Raw genomic sequence first — 24,160 nt, forward strand, 5'->3', positions numbered from 1 at the left:
AGGTCTTTGCAAAAGAATCCCAATTTGGCCTTTCAAAATGTGGCTTCTCTATATCTTATCAACTGGACTGACTGGATTTTACCTTACAAGAGAATAAGTAACTTCAAAAAGATTAACTTCCTAAGGACACACAGAAATAGCCTCTTTAATCCATATTTTTATTCCAGATTGCTGAATTAGTTAAAAATGCCACCAAATCAAAGTAATTGTCATGAAAAATTCATTTTACCTGTACTATAATAAAAAACAATAGAAAAGAAGAAAATTCTCTAGCTATAGAAAAAGCAGTAAGAGCTCTCTCTGCTCACTCTGCTCTTTTCTAGCTCTTTTCTCTCTCTTTCCCAGCTCTCTCTCTTTCCCAGGACTTTCCCAGCCCACGTGGCGTGTCAACCTTGCCTGGGCCCAGCAGGTCTACTGAATAAACCTACCCCTTACCTGAATACCACGTGCGTGGTGCTGTTCTTACTCGGCCACCTCTTTTTAAAAATCTAACATAAATGGTGCTGTGACTCAGATGAAGGCCTGAAGTCAGGATAGGTGGGATTCCTCTGGGGGTTTTTTTCCCTCTTTTTTCCTTTTTGTTTGTTTTTCCCTTTTTGCTCTGAGGAATACCCACAGTTCTGACAGCCTTTTGGGAACCCGTCTGTCTGCTGTGGACACAGTGCATCAATACTATTGCTGACCTTCACATCCACATCCACACTACTTCTCTACTCTGGTGAGTGAAACTACTCTCTATGGCTCTCTGTCACTCAGTCTCTGTCCAGACGTGGTGCCACACCAGAAAGCTCCTACAGCCTTTAGCTGAAAGGCCGGTCACCTCTGAAGCCGAGGACACTTGGCTTTGGGGGCTTGACCATTTCTGTCTAGAGGACTCTGGGAGAAGTCGGGAAATATCTTTTTTCTTTTTAATAAAATAATAAAAATTTAAAATTTTTTTTTAAAAAAGCAGTAAGAATATTAACTTTGCTCCCTATTGTCTATGTGTTCCTGGTCAAGTTATTTACATTCCAGTACCTCTTATATAAAGTGAAGTGAACATTTTAGCTTGTCTTCTTAGCTTATCTTCTATCTGGTTTTCCTGATTCCAGATGACATTCTTTTTGCAAGCACTTCCTAAGTGAGAAACAATCTGTGTATGTTAAACTTAGTATTTGAAAATCTGGTGGTAGGTTTGAGGCATGGCTCAAGTGGTAAAATGCTTGTCTAGCAAGCATTAAATCTAAGGTATCTTCAAAAACCAAACACAAAAGCCTATTTGCATGAAAAGTAGTTTCCTTCCAGCTAGGATAGGACACATCGGTAAAGCCAGAATACCAGCTAGCAGGAAGTAATAAGCAAGGAAAGGATTGAGGGCTCAGGTCTGTCCCTAGAAAAACCAAGACCCCGATAAAAGAATTAAGCGAATGGCTCAAGTAGTAGAGTCAGCAAGAGGCTCTGAGTCAAACCTCCAAAAATATCAAAATATTAAAAACTATCAAAAATATTTTAAAATAAATAAATAAATGCAGTGTCTTCTATTGGAAATGGCTCAGGATGTTGGGTGTCACACAAGAAACACATTACAAAAGGAATTCCACAAGGCGAAGTTTACTTCTGTAGAAGGGTACATCATCAGCCAAAATCTGGCAAGTAAACACATAGAACAGGCAGACTGCTGCCTATTTATCCCTAATGCAGTGGGTTTAGTCCTCTGCCCGGACTGGTTGAGCTCAGGTTCACACTTTGCTAGGATCCCTAGTTTGAAGAGTGTAAGAAGTATTTTTAAAAATTGATCACTAATGGGGCTGGGAATGTGGCATAGTGGTAGAGTGCACAGCTAGCATTCATGAAGCCTTGGGTTCAATTCCTCGTATCACATAAACAGAAAAAGCTGGAAGCAGTGCTATGGCTCAAGGCTCAAATGATAGAGTGCTGGCCTTGAACAAAAGAAGCTCAGGGACAGTGCCCAGGCCCCTGACTTCAAGGCCCAGGACTGGCAACGAAAAAAAAAAAAAGTGACCATTAAAAGACTTTGAATTAAGATTAACAGAACAGAAGCAATTTCCAGAACATACCACACCCTCTGCTGACTTCTTAAACAATCTGACAATCTGTGGCATCTTTTGAGGTCTTAATTCCATCTTGGAACAAGCAGTTAAGACAAAAAAAAAAACAAAAAACAAAAAACCTTTCATTTAAAAAATCTTTCCTTATCCCAAAGCATTTCCTCTTTCCTGTGGTTTTTTTTTTTTCCTTTTTCTTACTTGCTAATGTTGCCAAGCCACCAGGACAATGCAGGAAATCTTAAGCGAACCACTTTGATAGAAAAGAAGGTTTTTCCTCACAATTCCTACTGATAGTAGAAGATTTTCCTTCAATAAAATTAATACCAATTCCCAGGATCACTAATGTATACTAGATTTTTATCATCATCTGTTCATAAAAGTCCGAGATTATACTGAACAAATGTCCTTAAGAAAAATGTTTCACATCCTTGTTTCTGAAACCAACTCCCAGCAAACTAATTTTTATAGAGTATTGCTTCTCAAAAAGATTTGGGGGTTGAGTTAGGACATAAGTAAATTCCTACAAAACAATAAAATTAGTTAGTTAAAAGGTTATGTGGCTTGAGACAGTAATGAGGAAAAATCTGCTTTATATTAAACACTTTAAATTAAACTACTAATATCTTCCAGAAATGAAAACATATACATTAGTAAACATTAATTCTGAAAAGATCAGTTCACCACCCAGCTGGAAGTTGCTTAGATGGCAAACTGAGAATTACTGCCTTTAAGGCACAGGAGAGAAAATCCCACTGGCATGGAACAACAAGTCCCTTTGGAATCATGTGGACACTCAGCAGGTCAGCAGCAGAGATGGAAACTATCTATCTTGCCTCTTTCTACATCACCTTGTTGCAAAGGATTTTTTGTAAGTATAAAATACCTCCTAAGAATCTGACACTATTTTTGACCAGGTAGCTATCCTTATTGAACAGATGTGTTTCAAGATGAAGAAGTAATTCCTTTATTATAATCAGTAGCAAAAAATCATATATTACTGACTCTGTATCCTGTGTTTTTGAGGTATGAATCAAGTGTCTAAATACAAAATAAGTATGTCTCTGGTTATTATTAAGTACAACCACTTTGAAAAACATGGTTTCCCCAAAAGATGAGGAATAAATGTGGTTGTCTATTGGCCAGTGCTTCCTTCTACTCACAAGAGGGACAGAGTGTCAACAGTAGGTCCTATGGAGCCTTCTAATGATTGTAGTAGTTCAGGGAAATGGAAACTAACTCTCATCTCAAAAATATATATAGACCAGGCACCCATGGCTCATGCCTGTAACCCTAGCTACTTAGGAGAGGATCTGGGTTCAAAGCCAGCCGGAGCAGGAAAGTCTGTGAGATTCTTATCTCCAATAAACTACTCAGAAAAAGCTAAAAGTGATGTTGTGATTCAAGTGGTAGGGCAATAGTCTTGAGCACAAAGAAACCCAGGGACAGCACCCATGCTCAGAGTTGAAGCACCAGGACTGGCAAAATACATACGTACATATATACATATATACAAATATGAATCAAGCATGTAGCTCACTGATGGCATGCTTAGCACGATCAAGGTCTAGGATTCAATCCTTACCATAATATCAACACAAAAACCCTAAAAATGAAAGCAAAGTGAGTCCTTCTGATGTACAAACTCAGTGTCAAAAATAAATACTTCTGACTTTTCAGGGCAAATGCACATTCAGCTTCAGTATTATCATTCCTTCTCTCTATGAGAAGATAAGAATGCACTTGACATGTCAAAATAAAAATACTAGCATAGACACTTATAAAATCCTATAACCTTCCTTTGTAATGTAGTTAGGTACCAGAAACTGAATATAGATAGGTTTGGCTATAACTTGCTATTGGGCTTCAGACAAAACACATTATCCGTTAACTGAAAAACTATATATAAATGTTTATTGTTCAGAAGACACAATTCATAGGATTACTAGCAAGGATCAAAGGAACAAAAACATGATATGGCCTGACACTAATATTCTCTAAATATGAATAATTACTAGAAGCTTGTTGTCTATTAAACATGAGCTCACATTCTACAAATATAAACAACTGTTATTACACGATCACTTTTCTTTTCTTTCTTTGATGGTAATGGGATTTGAACTCAAGACCTTGCATTTGCCAAGCAGGCACTCTACCGCTTGAGCTATACCTCCAGACCTCTTTGCTTTCTTTATTCTGCTTGTTTTCTGCTCAGGCTAGACTGAACTAAGATCCTCTTACTTACAGTTACCATGTAGCTAAGAAGACAAGTACACCACCACACTTAATTTCTTCTTGGTTCATGGGATCTGACAAACTTTTTGCCTACCATCCTATGGATCTCGAGTAGCAAGGATTATAAACATGAAAAATCACATTCAGCTATTCCTTCTTCTTAAGGGGATATAAATTACTATTTAGAAGTTCATCAGCTTGTAGTCTAATGATAGACAACTTGGGACTTCCTTCTATCCTAATATGCAAATATGTAACAAGGAACACAGTCAAAGCACTGTATCTCCCTAACATTTTATCTGAAATAAATAACATTCCATGGGCTTTACACATTATACTAGTTCTTTTTTTAAGTGCTATACATGGACTAAGAGTTTTAATCCCAGTTTTGTTAGCTACGTGTCCTTAACCCAGAATTTCCTCAACTGAATATTGTAGATAAAAAAATAGTGTAACACCTCAAAACGTAATTGTGATAATTAAACAACATTGTATCTATCTATTGAAAAGCACTAAACTTGAAATACTATAGCTATGATCAATCATCTTTCTTAGAAAAGGGCCAATGCCTCTGAAAGTCCAATGGTGTTTTTATTTTAAAAACTGATGATTTTGAAAAAGGAAAGCTAGGGGCTAAGAAGGTGGCAGTGGTAGAGAGCTTGCCTTGCATGCATGAGGCCCTGAGTTCAATTCCTCAGCACCAAATAAGCAGAAAAAGCCGAAGTGGCGTTGTGGCTCAAGTGATAGAACATTAGTCTTGAGCTGAAGAGCGGAGAAACAGCACCCAGGCTAAGTTCAAGCCCCACAACCAACAAAAATAAATAAATAAATAAAAAAAGAAGAAAAAGGAAAAGGAAAGCTATGAGTACGTACACACTCAGAATATAGTATAAAAATAGTGCAACTTCAAAAGCACCATAAAAAATGTACTCATTACCTTATTCATGCAACTATAACCCCACTCTACAGCATCTTTACAATAAAACTTAAAAAAAATTAAAATAAAAAAGCACCAAAAAAGTTAGGTCTTTTTGTTGGGCCCCAGTGGCTCACGCCTGCAATCGTAGATACTCAGGAGGCTGAGATCTGAGGATCGTGGATCAAAGCTAGGATGGGCAGGAAAGTCCGTGAGTTCAGTTAAACAATAGAAAACCAGAAGTGGCACTGTGACTCAAGGGTAGAGTGCTCACCTTGAGCTGAAGAGCAGGGACAGTACCCAGGCCCAGAGTTCAAGCCCCACAATGGGGGGTCTTTTCAGAGGATGAGACCTTTTTTATACATGCATCCATTTACACCCATATGTAAATATGTCTATTTAGAGTCATTCTAAAAGAGACCTTGTGAAAAGGAACTTCACTCACCATGTCTTACGAATTCCATCAGACTCTCATTTACAAATGTCAGTATAAAAGCTGTACCAGAGGCAGGTATGTCATGTTAAATCACCGCCAAACAATAGGTGTTTTTTTTCCAGCACCATTTCTAAGGATATACTCTAAGTCTTCCCAAATAAAACTACTAGGGAAGTCTTTATGATGATGACATTGAACCACAAATCTGATCCAGCTATTCAACAAATACTTAGTAATTCCTAGGCACTACATCATCCTCATAGGATATGGTATTTGACTTTGTACTTGGGCTGGTACCTGCTCCCAGAGATGACACAGTGTAGAGAAGATGACAATGCTGATGGAAGAAACACAAGGTGCTATAGAAGCACACATCCATCTAGGCTGGTAATAGGTAGAAGGAGAAGAACCCATCTATTTTATTCCAAATGTTCTAGAATCACTTAATCCTCATCCTGATTATACAAAGTAGAAGGACAGTTCACAGAAGCACTATTCATGAGACTCAACAGTGAAAGGATGGGGCTGGGAAGGTGGCTCAGTGGTAGAGCGCTTGCCTTGCATGCATGAGGCCCTGGGTTCAATTCCTCAGCACCACATAAGCAAAAAGAAAAAAAGCTGGAAGTGGCGCTGTGGCTCAAGTGGTAGAGCGTTAGCCTTGAGCTGAAGAGCTGAGGGACAGCACCCAGACCCAGAGTTCAGGCCCCACGACCAGACCCGGAAAAAAAAAAAAAAAAAAAAAAAAACAGCGAAAGGAATCTACATTTCCTCCAACTTAAGAATGGATAAATAAATTAGGGCATATTCAATATTTAATTTGGCCATAAAAACTAAGTACTGGTATATGCTAAATGAAAGAAGTTGGTTCCACTTATATGAAATACCCAGAATAAGGAAATCTATAGAGATAGAAAGCAATTTAGTGGCCTGTTAGTACTGTGGAGAAAGAGAATGTACAACGACAAATAATTTTGCTTTTAGAATAAATTAGTAGAAATTAGAATTCTTGTCATTATTGTAAACTAAAAGACTCTTACATTTGAAAGTGAAAACCTACATAATATGCAAATTACAGCTAAATAATCTGTTTTACAACTTTCGTAATTTTGTTATAATTAAGCTTGACTGAATATAATTTTATTATTAGATTACAATGATACTAAAATATAAATAAATAAATACTCAAAGCAAGGTCTGTAGCTGGAGAGCTATAACTCAAATGTAAAAAAAAATTGTTAGTTTGTCTGAAATGCTTTTGGTGAATTTTTCCATGAACATATAATAATAAGAATACAAATTATAAAAATAATATAATAAATAATAACAATAACGAATATAATACATAATAATAAAAATTAACTCCCCTTTAAAAATCAACTATCTATCTACATATCAGTAACAAGTAGAAATAAAATTTAAACATAGTTATATTATTGAAAAACATCAGAAATAGAAATAAATAAATTATGAAAATGGTCCATACACTAAGAATTCACCTTAATAATGTCTGTAAAGATCTAGTTACTCCTTCCTTGAGACAGAAGACAGCAAAGAGTGTAATATTCACAAAAATATTGATAAATATTTCTATATAGTTTTAACAAACTCCTAGCAAGTCTCTCTTTTTGGTGTAGAATTTCATAAGAAAACATACAAGTAAACAATCAAGATGGTTTTGAAGGAAAGCAAGGAAATCCAAGAATGTTAACAGGTATCATAACCTATTATAGTGTGAGAAAGATTGAAACAGTGAGATAATGGTTGGAAATTAGATGAACGGAACATAACCAAAGGCCCATAATAGATGAAGTGGGTCAAAGGTCATGTGATTTTACAAGGGGAGTTCATGCAGTGGAGGAAGGATGATCCTCAATAATGGTGCAGTGTCAACTAACCATCTCCAGGTGAAAACAGAATCTTGATTCTTATGTTATATACCAAAACCAATCCAAAATGAAATAAAGACATAAACGTTAGAAAGTAAATTAGAGTACTAACTCAGAAAACACAGAAGACTAGCTCTATGATTTTCTTTTTTCTTTTATTTGCCAGTCCTAGGGCTTGAACTCAGGACCTGGGCACTGTCCCTGAGCTTCATTTGTTCAAGGTTAGCATCCCACCACTTAAGCCACAGCCCTACTTCTGGCTTTTTCTGTTTATGTGGTACTGAGGAATTGAACCTAGGGCTTCATGCATGGTAGGTAAACACTCTACATTCTCAGCCCCAATCTATGATTTTCAAATAGGCAAATATTTCTTAAACTAGACACAGGCTTCCAATGTAAAAGAATGATAAAATGAAACTTCTGTCCATTTAAGGTACTGTTAAGGAATGAATCAGCAAGCCAGAAAAATGGAAACACACACACACACACACACACACACACACACACACACACACACACACACACACACACACACACGGGGGGGGGGGGGGGGGGAGGAGAGGTCATTCTGTCATTCTTCCTCCACTGCGTGAACTTCCCCTTGTATAACTCACATGACCTTGACCCACTTCATCAATTACAGGCGTGTGTGTGTGTGTGTGTGTGTGTGTGTGTGTGTGTGTGTGTATAAAATTTATTTACTTATTTTATTAAAAAAAAAAAAAAAAAAGGAAACCTGGGTACTGGTGGCTAATCAGGAAGCTGAGTCTGGAAGGAACGCAGTTGGAAGCAGCCTAGGCAAAAAAGTCTGTGAGATAGCTGTCTATTAATTAGCTAGTATTAATTAGCTATTTACCAGCAAAAAATCAGAAATGAAGGTGTGGTTTAAGTGGTATCTACCTTGCAATAAGTAAGGGCAAGAGGCCAAATTCAAACCCAGTACTGCCCAGAAAAAATAAATGACATTAATTTTTTTTTAAATCTGTAACACTGATATTTCACAAAAGAGACACATGAAATGATGGTCAACTTTATTAGTCTTCAGGAAAATACAAATCAGAACTGCAAAAAGATTCTTTAACCCACCAAATAGGACCAAAAAAAAAAAAAAAAAGAATATCAAATGCTGACAAGGATGTAGGACCCAAGCACTAATAGACAGAAAGAATCAAAAACTATTTTGAAAAACTTTTGAACACAATCTACTAAAGCTGAAAACAGATATGTACAATCTGTCTAATTCTACTTCTAATCTCTATCCAACTGAAATACATCATTAACTTCATTAGAAAAGGTGCACTAGAACAGGTACAGAAGTGTCAACTATAATAGTGCCAAGCTTAAAATTACTGAAATCAACAGCAAGAGTAAATAAATAAATACAAACACAAGTATATAATGGAATAGTAGAGGGATGAGCAATAAATAAATCACAACTAATATGAAGGAAAGGATGAATTTACCAAACATGACAGCACATAAAATGTACATTTGTGATTCTATTTCTATAAAGTTCAAAATTAGGCAAAACCAGTCTTTGGTAAGTACAGGTAGTGTTCAGTGTGACTACAGATGCAAATAAAGGGAGCCTGGAGCAATCAGAATGTTCTGGAACCCAGGGAATGCCATGTCTTGTTGGACAGTCTGCCGAAGTGGCTGTTGGCACTTGGTAAAAATTCAGGCTATACATATAGAGAGAGAGAGATTTGTGCAGTTTACGTTTCAATTTCAAAGTATTTCAAAATTTACTTCCCAAATTAAAGAAATTCTATCAAAATATTTACACAAAGATGTCAATTTGAACTTATAGAAAAGAAGAAAGGAAAACTACTGAATGGTGTGGTTAGGTTGCTTGCATGGAGCTTCCACTCACCCTCATCCTGTAATGCAACCTGCTGCTTCTGCAGAAAGGCTACCTCACGTCCCAAGGCTTTCTTCTGTCTTTCCAGTTCATTTCGAAGCACCAAAATTTTTAATTGTAGGCATTCACTTTCTTTTTTCTAAAGGAATAAAATCAATCGTAAGGAAATTTAGAAATATAAAAGTCCTGACCATGAATAATTAAATATTTACAAGGTTTTAAATAAGTAATGGTTTCATACTCCTCAGATATATAAATCTCAGTAGCATATATATGGAAAGAACATAGAACTAAGCAAAGAATAGACTACTTTTATTCATAACTGGAGCATGAATTCAGGACCTCATGTTTGCTAAGTCAGGAAGGCAAGTCTGAAGATCCTCCTAACCTATGATCCCCCTACCAATCGCTTTAACTATTTAAGCCCCATACCCTAGCCAGTTTTTCCTTATTCATTTACTTTTATTTCTACTCTGTAGCAGTACTTTTTGTTTTTTGGGTTTTTTTTTTCAAAGTGTTATTGTAAAGGTGATGTACAGAGGGGTTACAGTTACATAAGTAAGGTAATGAGTACATTTCTTTTTAAACAATGTCACGCTTTCCCTAGCTCTCTCCCAGTTTTTCCCTACCCCTAAGTTCATTTTCCACATAGTGTCTAGTACCATTGCTACATTTGTTCACCCTTTGTCCCTTCATTTCTGTATCCCTCCTTTGCCCTCCCAAAGACAAATAAATGAACAAGAAAAAGAGGAAAAGAAAACAAAAACATCAACGAAGGGGGGGGAAATCGTCTTGTTTCCATTTCCTGGAGCTCATTTTGATAAAAATTATTTTATATGATCAGATGCACATAAGTCTTATGCCTATGTAATCCTCTCCTAAGAATATCCTCCTTTGGTCTCACGCTGTGTGAATGCATAAAGACCTGCATAATGTCACAGTGCATTCTATTTATTTTTTAACCATCCAGTGTATTTATTTGTAACTTTATAGGCACATTGTAGTAGTGGGGTTTCTACAGAGAATTTTTACAAAATAGTAGGGCAGTTACTCTACTACTTGAGTCATGATCCCAGACTTTCTACTTATTTTTTAAATAGTCTCAGTTTTATGCCTGGGCCTGGCTTGGAGTACAATCCTTCTACTTATGCTTCCCACATAGCCAGGACAACAGGCACAGATTTGCTTTTATTGGTGAACATGGAGTCTTTTGCCTGGTCTGGCCTTGAACCTCCATCCTCTTGACCTCTAACTCCCAAATGGCCAGGATTATAGGTATATCCTCCAAGCTGGCTGCTTTAGTTTTTTTGCAGGCAGGGGTACATTTTACCCTGGCCTGGCCTTAGACCATGATCCTCCTAACTATGGTCTTCCACACTGCGGGACTATATACTCATACTACCAAGCCTGGCTTCTTAATTGAGATGAGATCTACTAATCCCTCTACCTCTCAGGCTGGCCTCAAACTGTGGTTCTTCCAATCTACTCCTTTTCTCTCAGGAGATAGGATTGTAGACAACACCTATTCAGCCTGGCTGTTAGGGGGCACAATTCTAACAAGAGAAAGGACTAGAAATATCTAAAGTACCTTTCCAGATATCACAATATATAAAACAAAAGTCATTATGAAAAAATAGGAAAAAAGTCATTATCAAAATATTAAGCATAACAGTAGCAAAGGACCCAGAAATTCCACTCTTAAGTATGTATCAAGGGCAGTGAAAACATCTCCACACCAAAACTTGAACAAAAACATTCACGCAAAATCATTCATAATAACTAGGAAGTATAAACAATCCAATGTCCACCAACTGAGGAACATATAAATAAAATGTGAAACATTCATATAGTCAAATATCATTTTGCAATAAGAAGAAATTAAACATTTGGGATGTAGCTCAATGGTACAGTACCTGCCTCGAATGCACAAGGCCTTCAATTCAATCCCTAGCACCTCAAAAAAAATTTTTTTTCTAAAGAAGAAAATAAAGACGGACCCCTGTGGCTCACGCCTATAATCCTAGCTACTCAGGAAGCTAAGATCTGAGGATCGCGGTTCAAAACCAGCCCAGGCAGGAAAGTCCCTTATCTTCAATAAAACCACTAGAAAACCGGAAGTGGCGGCGCTGTGGCTCAAGCAGTAGAGCCCTCGCCTTGAGCTGAAGAGCACAGGGACAGCATCCAAGCCCAGAGTTCGAGCCCCATGACCGAACAAAAAAAAAAAGAAGAAGAAATTAAGTACTGAAAAATGCACGAACAGAGATAAAGCTTGAGAACAAAATTTTATACGTAAGAAGTCAGTTTTTAAGAAGTCATAGACTATACCAGAGAATGCTAGCTAAGGGCTTTCAATGCCTCCTTGGTAGTTCCAAATAAGGTCCCAGTAGTGTTGGTAAACATCACAATTTCTTGCCTTCAGAGTGAACACATACATGTCTGCCTAGGAATAGACACAGAACACACTGCAGATATATGCACCCTTCTCGTCTGGCATTTACCAAATGGTGTCAAACAATATGCTTTTCATGGTTTTCCATGACATAAAATCTTGACCAAATAGTAATTTGGCTGTACCTGGTAAATTCTTATGCCCTTCCAAAGGTATAAAATAGCTAATTAAAATTGTAATAGAAAAAAAATCTACTCACTAAATAAATTACCAAAACCTGGAATTAAGCTGGCGGAAAACTTTACAAGGAAAGAGTTGGGGATTTGATTTATAGACAGTAAGGAAACCTGGGGACCAAGTGAGGTGCATCATTGAAGTAATAGCAGGGAACAAGATTTTGGCACTTGAGTTGAAAGTACTTTATAGCAACCATTTCTCAATCCAAATGCTTTCTTCTTCATCCCTGAAATACTGATTCTAAACAGATGTTGTAATAATCTATTAAAGATACATAAGCCAAGAAAACAAGCAAAAAAAACCTCACTTCTAATAATTATATTAGCTTTGAAAAGTCTATGAAATATGTCTTTACAATGAATATCTCTAAATTATTTTTCTAAACAATGTAAATACTGACCAAAAGCCAGTGAGGTTCAAAAATATAAAGGCAATAAACATGTATCCATTACTATATGAGTGGAAATGCATACAAACAACAAAATATTATTCAGACTTAAAAAGGAATTTGTAATCTGCAATAACATGGATAAGCCTTCAGCACATTATGCTAAGTGAAATAAGCCAGGCATAAAAGACATACTGTGTATGAAACCACGTAAATATGATACTTAAAGTAGTCAGAATCATCAAGACAGAAGGAAGAATGGTAACTGCCAAGGCTCAAGACATGAGAGAAGCAGGAGTTAGTGTTTAATAAATACAGACTTCTCATATTATGATAAAAGAGCTTTGAAGATGGATTGTAGCAATAGTTCCAAAATATTATGAGTATATTTAATACAACTAAACTACATATTTAAACATGACTGAGATCAGAATTTTATATTAAAACATTTTCTCCCCTGGTCATGGGGCTTGATCTCAGGGCTTCAGCACTGTCCCTGAGCTTTTCACTCAAGACTAGCACTCTACCACTTTGAGCCACAGTGCCACTTGTAATTTTCTGGTGGCTAATTGGAGATAAATAAGAGTCTCACGGACTTTCCTACCTGGGCTGGCTTTGAACTGTGATCCTCAAACCTCATCCTCCTAAATAACTAGGATTATAGGTGTGAGCCACCTGTATTACAATGTATTTTATAATTTTAAAAACTGAGCAGGGGCAGAGGTTAGGGGAAAAGTGAGGTTGCTTATCAACTAAGAAAAAAGAGTCAAGACCCATTTGGGTTTTCCTTAGCAATTTACAAGTATGATCAGAAGTTTAGGATCTTGTATTACTGAAAGAAAAAAAAACAGACAGGGAAGTAATCTTTTTCCATAAAGAGCTAAGTATTCAATTTAACTCAAAATTTCCCACAAAAATACATAAATGGATTTGCTACCTGAACAGAGAAAGAAAACAAAGAAAAAGAAAAGCAATTCTTTAGAAAACATAGGTTATGTCTGGTTGGGGGTAGGGAGGAGAGGTTAACCTGTTCTGTTCCAGGCCACATACTCAAATTCAAAATGTTTTCTAGATTCAAAGAACTACAGTTACAAGTTAATCCAAATACTAAGCTAATACAGGAAGGCGTGAGTACAGTGTGTTTGTGTTATGGTCCATGTGCGGAAACTGGCCCATTTACAGAAATATATCAAGTCATTCAAAGCCAGGATTGCTGGCTTTCATTTCTGATGAGTAAACAAATCCTGCCTATGTGGGATCTGGTTCTGCTTCCTTCTCAATGCTTCAAAGACATGTCGCTCAAAGATCTTCATGTTCTCTAAGTAGCTTCTAATGAGTCTCTGTGTTCTGTTTATCAGTTTATTCCAAGTATAGTTAATGTCACGTATTGATGTCTTGTATCTCATTTTAATTGGATTTTAGCATTTCGTAACACACTATCAGAAAATCACATACATTCCTCTATTTGCAAGCACACACATTTCTATTTATGGATCTTTACCAAAAAATCATGAGTAATGCTAAACATTCACTTGAGAATGACAGATTAATCTGTAACATTAATGGAAAACAATTTTCTCATAGATTTACACTGGAGTTAAAGAACCTTAAGCCAAAATTCTTCAAGCATGGTCTCAAAAATTATGAAGATCCCAAATATATTCGTAATAATTCTTTTGACTTGCTCATAAATATCTGGTGACATCTACAAGATTTTGATATTACAACGGACCTATTATGGATGTGTGAATCCTGGTGTTTTTTCATTAAGCTAGAAATTAGCATAATAGAAAAAATTTAAAGCAATTTTTAAAACTTTAAAAATTTTTTAAACTCAATTTCAACAAAAAGCTATTTTTCATATAAGACATTCTATTAACACAATAGATTTATTAGTGGCATTTTAAAATGAATTGGGATATTAATATTTTTAAAAATTTCTCAGATTTAGTTTCTAGTATAAGTTTCAACGGTAAACATAAAGCACTTTGAGATTATCCCAACTTTGAAGAGTATAAAAGGGCTTTATAAACCAAAAAATTGGAAGAATTGGTGGTTTAGTGCACTTTTTATCCTCCTATATAATAGTCTTCCAACTATTATATATGAAATAACCAACAATCTGAAAAGTTTCAGAAATATGGAAGATGTCCTAAAAGCCAAGAAATTGCTCTTAAACATTATTTGTAGGATCTCTTACACCTATGTCTAATTAACTGTTGAGAATGGAACCTGAGCCAAAGTCCACTACAGTAATTTCATAGACCTAGTGGTAACATTAGATTTATAACTGAAGTATAGGTAGTAGGACATACGGGGGGGGGGGGGGGGTATGGGTGTGTGTAAGAGTTCTACACTTAAAGAGGATAAATTCCTGACCAATTGGTCTTCTAATAAGACTATAGACTGATAAAATACAAAAAGCTACTTCTTGAGGGTTTTCCAGGGTTTTGGATTGTTGTTTGCTTTGTTTATTAACTTTGAGACAGGGTCTCACTGTATAGCCTAGGCTGATCCCAAGTTCACTGGTAGCATACAGTTTGTACCTAGCCAAGTATATTACCCACTAAAAAGAAAACTTGTTCAGAGCAAAGCACTGAAGTCTAGAGATTTTAATAATGATATTCACAATGTTTAGGGACTATACAATTTTACTAAATGTACAAAGAGTCAGAACAACATGACCCACTCCCTAGCTAAGGATGACTGAACTTTGCACTTGCTAGGCAAGCACTTTATCATTTGAGCCAAGGCCTGAATCCAAGAGACTATATATTCTAATCAATTCAGGTTTATTCCAGATATTTATATGGAATATTAATATTTAATATCACATAATATTTAAAATATACAGTAACATTAAAAATATTTGAAACAAAGCTAATGTAGCTTATTTTATTAAATGAATAAAATAACATTATGATTGTTTCAATATATGCAAAAAAATTTGACAAAAGTTCAACAGTCAATCATGATTAAAGAAAAAAAACAAAAACCTCTCAAGCTGGGCGCCCAATGGCTCCGGCCTATAATCTTAGCCACTCAGGAGGCTGAGATCTGAGATGGAGGTTTGAAGCCAGCCAGGGTAGGAAAGCTGTGAAACTCTAATTAACCACCAACTCCCTGCCTTGAGTCAAAAACTCAAGGGTGGGGGGGGGAGGGGAAGGGATGGGAAGGGGAAACAAAGGAGGAGGCTACAATGCTTGATAAGAAATGCACTCATTATCTTGCCCATGTAATTGTAACCCCTCTGTACAGTATTTTCACAATAAAAAAAAAAAAAAAAAGCTCAAGGACAGTGTCCAGACCCTGAATTTAAGCCTCCCAGGACCAGCACAAACAAACAAACAAAAATGCTCTGAAAATAAGAGAATTTTCTAAAATCATTAAAAAGCATTTCACATATAGCTAGATTCACAGACACATACCCCCATACATGGCTTCACATAGGAGTCTCACTACCTTTTCACCTGACTGGCCTTGAACAATAATCCTCCAGATCTCTTCCTCTCAAGTACTTGGGAGTACAAGTGTGAGTCACTATACCCAGCTAGGTTCCATTTTTATCACTTGGCTTTCACTGATATTCTAGTTATTGAAATAGGCAGAAAAATCAAATAAGGGCATAAAACTGTCCAAACTTCTAGATATGATTGTTTACATAGACAGCCCCCAAGAATCTACAGGTTTCCTGATGGGATTCTGAGATAAATGAGGGACATAAGATAAAGGCTAAGGAAATCATAATGAGGTATAGACTTTGATGGATGACAATTTATCAACATGGTTTTCTTCATTTTGACAAATGTAACATTAAAATAAGATAATAATAAAAGAAATTGGGTATGGAATATTTCAAGGTTAAATACCTATACTATCTTTATGATATGTATGTAGATATCTATATACACAAAGGTGTTCTAAAATAAAAAGTCTAATTATTTGGCTACAGGCATGACTCAAGTGGTACTCACCTAGCAAGTGTAAAGCTCTGACTTCAATTTCCAATATCTTTGATTCCCCCCCCAAAATAAGATTACTTTAAAAAACAAGTCTAATTATTTTAGAAAGGGCATTAGTGGCAAAATCTGCAGTCAATAGCTAATAATAACGTGTCAGTGTTAATCTTAATTTTGACTCTGTATCTCATCAAATGCACCATGAGTATTTAAGATTTTTATTTTAGGAAAGACTGGATGAAAGATATAAAGAAACTTTCTGAGTTATATTTACAAGTTCCTGTAAATCTAAAATATTTGCTTTAATGGGAAAAATATCAGAGCTGACACTCCTCAGAAAATACACAAGTGGCTAATAGGATATGAAAAATGCTCATCATAGAAAAGACAGTAACCATTCGAATGGCTAAAAGCAAAAATCTGCATATTAAATGAAATGGATACAATATTGAAAGACACAGGCTACCAAAGACAACTTGAATAAGAGCATAATTATCAAAGAAACTTAATTTCTAGTTCAAAAACCTTCCCACAGAAACTCCAAGCCTAGATACTTCCTATGATAAATTTCTACCAAATATTTACCCAAAAGTTCTAATTCTGTATGTATTTCTACAGAAAATAGAAAAGCAAGAAACATTCCCAATAGTAAATTAGGTGGCCATTACATTGACAACAAAATCAGATCAAAGTGCTGGTAGCTCCTGCCTATAATCTTTACTACTCAGGAAGTTGAGATTTAAGGATTGTAATTCTAAGCCAGCCTTGGCAGGAAAGTCCACAAGACTCTGCTCTCCAGTTAACTACCAAAAACACTGAAGTGAGCTGTGGCTCAAGTGTTAGAATACTAACCTGGAACAAAAAGCTCAGGAACAGTGCTCATGGCCTGCATTTAAGTCCCACCATCAGCATAAAAAAAGTTCTTTCAATTTTTAATAAACTATCAAGTATGCAGAAAAAGAATAATTTATCATGAATTAATCTACTCTCTTTTGAAATGAAAGTGAACTGAAGACCCCCAATGAAAATGACACCTCCAGTATATTTTGTCCCTATTTCTGCTTTCTTTTTCCCTATAGTATTTGTTATCATCAAATATGACATGTGGTTGATATATTTTTCTCTCTACTACACTGTCTTAGGGGATCTCTTGATATCATCCTCCTGCTCCCTTCATGCTCCCTTTTTTTCTCCCTCTCCATGTCTCTCTTCCTCCCTCCACACTGGAGAATCCCAGGGTCTAAACAAGTGTTTGACACATATTTGATACTCAATAAATATTTGTTGAGTTTCAGAATGAATCAGAATAAGAGTTGAAGGAGGAAAGCAATTTTCCTATAATCATTTGACAAATAGAGATTCTTGCTATACTTGTTTACTTTCAGGATATAATGCCATCTGCATGTTAATCACTTTAAGATTTACCTGTGATACTAGAAATATTTACTGTTATCTTTTTCCATTCCCAATCCAAGTTGGTCTAAGGCCAACATACTCCAAGAAATTCCAATATATAAGAACTCAGTTTACATTAAGCCTAATTAAAAATATAGTGAGAAGGTATATTTGATGTTGAAATAAGTCAGATTGCCTTCTAAGACCAATTCTTAATTAGTTCTAACCAATTAATTGTTATGAGAAATTGGGCTTAGACTTGATGACTTGCAAAGATCTGGCATCTTCTCACATTACATCAATGCCCAACATTTTCTTTGGCATTTAACTATGTTTCTCTGAAATTTCTGCTGCCATCATCTTAAGTTTTTACTTCTATGTGTTAGACTTTTGTCAGAAGCCTTTCCTGGCATAATGGTATGTTTTTTCTTCTAGTATACTTTCTTTTTTGTTCTAATTTTATGCTCCCTTCTAGTGAAATACGTTTATTTTTGAGTATTAATGTAAGTTTGCATTTCTAGTTCAGGGGAGGGTGAGGGGAGGGGGGGAGAGAAGAAGGAGGAGAGATATTAAGAGATCTCCTAAGAGAGTTTAGAGAGAAAAATATATTAAATATGTGTCATGTTTGATGATAACAAATACTGTGGAGAAAAATGAAGCAGAAATAGGGACAAAATATCTAAGGGTGTGCTTTTCAGCGGGGTCTTAGGAAACTAGATGATTTCTAAGTTCACTTTCAGTTCAAAATTCCAATGACTTCCTTCTACTCTGACGAGGCAGCCATAAAAATACACAGTGACCTTTTTAAAACTCGTACATTCTAGCACCACACTGTGTGTGTCACCACTTACATTTTAGAAAAACAGGATTAAACATACATTTTTCCATCCTGAGACAAAGCATATGCTGTCACTTAATGAAGCAAGTAATTTCCCAGTCTTGCCTTGGGAGAGGAAAATAAGAAAAATAAAACCTAGCAATTTCTCCCCAGACAAAGGTTCTAAAAATGCAGCATTTATGTGCATTACAGAAAGGGATTAAAATTAGTTGTTTTCCTCCCTTCCAATATATTTATGGCCTGGAATTTGGTCCTTTATTGGTCCTAAGTTACAACAAAGGTGGTTAAACAATGTCTCTGCAATGGGAGGTTTTCTATAGACAAGGGATATGAATAAAAAAATTACTAGCACTGTGGTTGCAGCTTACCACTATATGTATACCTGGTATGTGCCAGGTACAGCATTCACTATTGTACACATGAGGTTGAACAATGAGACATTGCCTTTACAGGTCAAAGTCAACAATTTTATACAGCTTAAGCTAACAGATTAATTTCTAATTCCATGAGAGAGAGAAGCCTGTGTAGATGACTGGCATTGCTGCTTTTCTATAGTTCTTGTATCCCATTATTATCTTGGGCAAATCTTCAGCCTGCAGAGTAGCTTTTGTTTGAGGATCTGCAGGTCCTTTGCAAAGGTGCTAGCACAAGGGACATCTGGAGGACACTGCCCACCTGTGACATAGTTCTGCAGCACAAACTTGATTCAAGTATAACTTCATTGGAAGATGCCATGTGAAAGGAGCATAACCAAAGCACAAATTTTATTGCAAGCTACTCAAAGGCATGTGGCTCCATCTTCTTAAAAAGCTTAATTTATTAAAAACTACTTATAAAGACAAAACCTTCATTTCAAAACTGTCATTTCCCCCGCCCCCTCCTCAGATATATATGAAGCAACCCAAGATTATCCTAGTCTCTGAAGTCTGTTACTTGGGTTGGATTTTCTGCTTCTTTGGAGATGCTTCACTAAAAGAACACAATTGCCAAAGCAATTCTGTCCAGACAACCTATTATGCTTCAACATACATAATTTTTAAATGCATCTTTAAAAAGTTCCTATAGTTTATTTTCTTTCTCCTGCAAGTTAGTTTTCATTCTCTGTACAGTTCAGGTTCAGAGTTCACATTTATAAGACCTTAATAAGACGTTCTGTTAATCATCTTCTAAGTAATGACATATAATCTAAAAACTCATCTTACAGAATAAGGCACCTTGTAGACTACATTTTATTTCCCATTTTGAAAATACAATATGCCAACAGACATCTCATTATTAAAAAAATAGTATAACTATCTAAAGATTTTTGGGAAGGAATTAATTAAAGAACAATTTGATAACTCTCTTAAGAAATCATGGTATTTAAACAGGTAAACACTGTAAAACCTACCAGTTCATTGCTTGTAGATGTGAGTCTTAGCTTTTCTTCAATTTCCTTTCCAATTTTCTGAACAGTTACCTGAGTCTGTTTAATTGCACACTGGGCTCTATGAAGCCTAGAAATGTAAGTTGTAGAAAAATTTAAGTGAGTTCATTATAACTTCTAACAGAACCATAGACATGAATGTTACTTTCCAGGGTAAACAAATACTGAACCCACAATGATTGTTTTTCAATTCATATTTATAATGAAACAGGTACAGCAATTAAATCCTAAAATAGTAATATTAGCTCTGAAACCCCTCTCTGCTTGCCTCTGATATAATGAGAGTTAGATTGCTATGCTGAAGGACTCATAAGAGTTTGAGAAAGCCCTTATAAAATAATCAGGTGAACCAAGAGGATTTGTAAAAGACCAGTCATAGAAAATTTTTTAAAAATTGAGACATACTCATATAGTTCAAGGCTACTCAGCCATAAAGAGGGATTTAATGCTAATATACTCAAGAATATATATAGATAAATCTCAAAAATTTCCTGTTCAGTAAAGAAAACTAGAAGCAAAAAAGCACAAAACTATATGTTTATTATATAAAGTTCAAGATCAAGTAAAACCAACCTATGGTGACAAATAAAGAGTAGCTAGCTGTTTTTGTCGACTGGGGACTAACAGGAATAAGGAGAACAAAGAGCTATCTGAGTTGATGAAACATCAGATATCTTGACCAGAGAAAAGGCTATGCCAAATCTCACAGAGTTTACACTATGACCTACCCTATGTAATATTTTAGCTTAAGAAAATTGGCTACTGACTGTATCTCCGTTGTATATCACCTTTATAATTTTTTAAACATTTATTTATTTATTTATTTTGCTGGTCCTGGGGCTTGAACTCTGGGCCTGGGCACTGCCCCTGAGCTTCTTTGTGTTCAAGACTAATGCTCTAACCCTTGAGCCACGGCACCACTTCGGGCTTTTTTGAGCAGTTCACTGGAGATAAGAATCTACTGGGACTTTTCTGCCCAGGCTGCAATCCTCAGCTCTCAGCCTCCTGAGCAGCTAGGATTACTGGTGTATACCACCAGCACCCAGCTTAAAACAAAAAACAAAAAATAAAAACAAAAAAAACTGGCTACTAATCTTAACCAGAGTGTTAAGATTACACATGCGCATATACACACACACTCATTTAATTAAGGAATTAATGGCATTAGTACCACTGGCAACATTATTATGGCACAACACACAAAAATTACTCATGATACATTCTGCACATTTGTAAATAGCCTGATAGTTTTTGAGTATTTCTTGGGTAATCTAAAAAGGGATAAACAAGTTGTCATTACAGTTACTTTGCTCATGAAATCCAAAATTCAACAACTTCCTCGGAACATCTAGGGAATCTAATAGAGGAAGTTATACTACTTCTTGCTCTAGGTGTCTATACTTGTTTAATTTCTAGCCACAGTACCACTCTCTTACAAGAGTACCACTAAAGAAATGTTCAAACAAGGGAAGGACCTTTTGTGATATGGTCTCTGCCTCTATCTCAGGCCCACCTCATTTCCTGATATTCCTTACCTTATACCTTCAATTTCATCAGTATTATCTGCTGGCAATTCTACAAACCTATCATGCCCTATCTTGTCTCTATGCTTTTGTATGAGTATTACGGCATCTGCCTCCAAGTTCTCCCTGCCCATTAGCAGGTAAGTAAAGTTTTAAACCCTTAAGAGACAATTCAAGCATAAGCTCTTCTTCAAAGGCCTTCCCTAATATAGCAGTAAGCTAGACCCACTCACTCTCCTCACATGCTACATCATGTACAGGACATCATGACAAGTCGTGTTCAAGAACCACATCTTACAGCAGCTGTCTAACTTCCTTGTCTATCACTTTAGAAGGTCTCTGTGGGAGAGAGGGGGACTCATTTTCTCATATGTATCCTGAATGTATCATATAATGCTGCACAAAAGAAGCACTGAAAATAGATTTACTGACTGTCTAATGGTTCATATATAAAAATCATGGTCCCAGAGTTAGGTATTTTGATTGATACATTAGAGTAATTTAAAGGTCAATATGATGCCTACATTTCTAACTTCAAAATATTATGTCAAAAAAAATCATAAGGGCTGGAAAGGTGGCTCAGTGGTAGAGCGCTTGCCTTGCATGAGGCCCTGGGTTCAATTTCTTGGCACCACATAAGCAGGGAAAAAAAAAAAAAAGCTGGAAGTGGCACTGTGGCAGAGCACTAGCCTTGAGCTGAAGACCTTAGGGACAGCACCCAGGCCCAGAGTTCAGGCCCCATGACCGGACCAAAAAAAAAAAATCCTAAGGTAAAGACCATACATTCAGGACCCTGACGGAATGATCAATTTTTACTAAACCTAATAGGTATTATAGACTTAGAGAGGAAATCAACAACAACAAAAAAAAAGTTCTGTTACTTTAAAAGGGAGAAAGCACTGCAAAAAACTTCACTGGTACTATGCAAACAACCTTGTCAAATGGTGAAGACTTTAAAAATAAAAATGATTCATGACCATAATTAATGTATGACTTCAACTATTTGGCTCTCACTGCCCCAGACGCTTTCTGATCTTACCTTAGGGGCTTAAAACATACAGACAGAGTCACATTTCCTCCAATCTTCAGTGTTATCCAAATAGACTTTCAGAGCCCCTGCTACATCAAGACAGCGCTAATAATGTCCCCCTTACAAATCCAACCAGAGAATAAAAGTTTGAAGTGCTAGGTGTTTCAAATAATGTGGGCCATCCCAATTCTCCTGGGAGTGAAGAAGTGAAGGACTGACAAGAAAAGAAACAACTGCTCTACTTCCAAACTGCCTGGTTAGTTTCAGAGTAATGTTTCTTAATTTCACAAACTGTGATGAGAACTATAAGGAACTCTTTCTGTATACAGAAAGCACTATATACCATCTAGTCCTCTGGTGACTGTTCAATACCAGTACTTATACTCCCCACTGAAAGAAAACTTATCACCAGTACTAAGAGGAGAAATCAAGTTGCTATCTAATAGACTCTGAGATAGTAATAAATAGAAAATGGCTTTAAAAGGGCTATTATTGTGAACCTAAGTACAAATAAAGTCAAAGGTATTATATCAAATAAATGTTTATAAAAGATTGAGACCATGTCAATGAGATATAAGCCATAATCTCAGTGAAGAAATTATATGAAAATTTTCCATCTTAATGTTAATCCTATAACAACTGAACCCTACAGGCAAATTTAAAGATGTACAATCACAAATCAGAACACTTCTAGAAAGTCAGTATAGTTCCCTATGGCTTGCAAAATGGAGAAGTAAATGCAGGAAGAATAGAAGTCTACTGAGAACAAATGGATAACTTATCATTAAGGGATTTGTACACCATATGAAGGAGCTCAGGTTTTTATTCTGAAGGTATTAAGAAACCAATAAAGTGATCAACTGGAGGGCTAAGGACCAGAGTTTAAGTGGTAGAATGCTTGCCTAGCATGTATAAGGCCCTGGATGCTTAAAAAGGGGAAAGGGAGGGAAGTTAGAAGGGAGGGAGGCAAAAAGGGAGAAAGGGGAAGAGATAGAGGTGGAGAGAGAGAGATAGGACAGACACAGAGACACAGATTTAAACTGAAAATTTTTTAACTACACGTTTATATTTTAGAAAGCTACCAGAGGAACTATTGGGGACTGAGAGGAGGGATAGGGAGTGATTAGAGGGTAAGAGAGGGAAGATGGGAGTGCAGATACAAATGCTGAAATGCACTGATTTATATAATTAACACACAATAATAATTATAATAAAAAGAAAACTCTTCTTATAATAAGGTGAATGGGACACAGAAAAAAAGGACTACCAACAAGGCTGGCATGAAATTATTCCAACAACAGAGCAACAAAAGGCACTGTCTGAAATAAAAATGGTGACAGAAAAGATGGCATAAATGTGAAAAGTAAGAGAGAGGAGAGATGAAAATGTGAAAAGTAAGAGAGAGGAGAGATAAAGACTGATGCGTGAAATAAATTGGTAACTGCTATAATTTGAATATGGTTTACACGATTAAAGGCAAGGTCTTCAGGGTGCTGGTGCCAGTAGATGGTAGAACCTTTAAAACATGGGGCCTGGTAGGAAGACATGGAGTGACTGGAGGTGTGCTCTCAAATGGTAAATCTCATGAAATCCCTT

The 24,160-nt window shown here is 36.2% G+C and overlaps 1 protein-coding gene across 2 annotated transcripts in view; it reads right to left on the reverse strand.

Annotated features, from left to right (window-relative positions):
* The window catches only part of Uvrag (UV radiation resistance associated), a 317,269-nt gene that overhangs the window by 146,490 nt on the left and 146,619 nt on the right, over positions 1-24,160 (reverse strand). For both annotated transcript variants that reach the window (XM_042689000.1, XM_042689006.1), the window contains 2 exons: positions 19,976-20,081; positions 9,392-9,518 (listed from right to left, as the gene is read on the reverse strand). In XM_042689000.1, the coding sequence (XP_042544934.1) occupies positions 9,392-9,518; positions 19,976-20,081 (233 nt within the window). The remainder of the gene's footprint in view (positions 1-9,391; positions 9,519-19,975; positions 20,082-24,160) is intronic.

The sequence above is a fragment of the Dipodomys spectabilis genome, unplaced genomic scaffold (assembly GCF_019054845.1).
Source record: "Dipodomys spectabilis isolate Male_0828 unplaced genomic scaffold, ASM1905484v1 ptg000003l, whole genome shotgun sequence".
NCBI lineage: Eukaryota > Metazoa > Chordata > Mammalia > Rodentia > Heteromyidae > Dipodomys > Dipodomys spectabilis.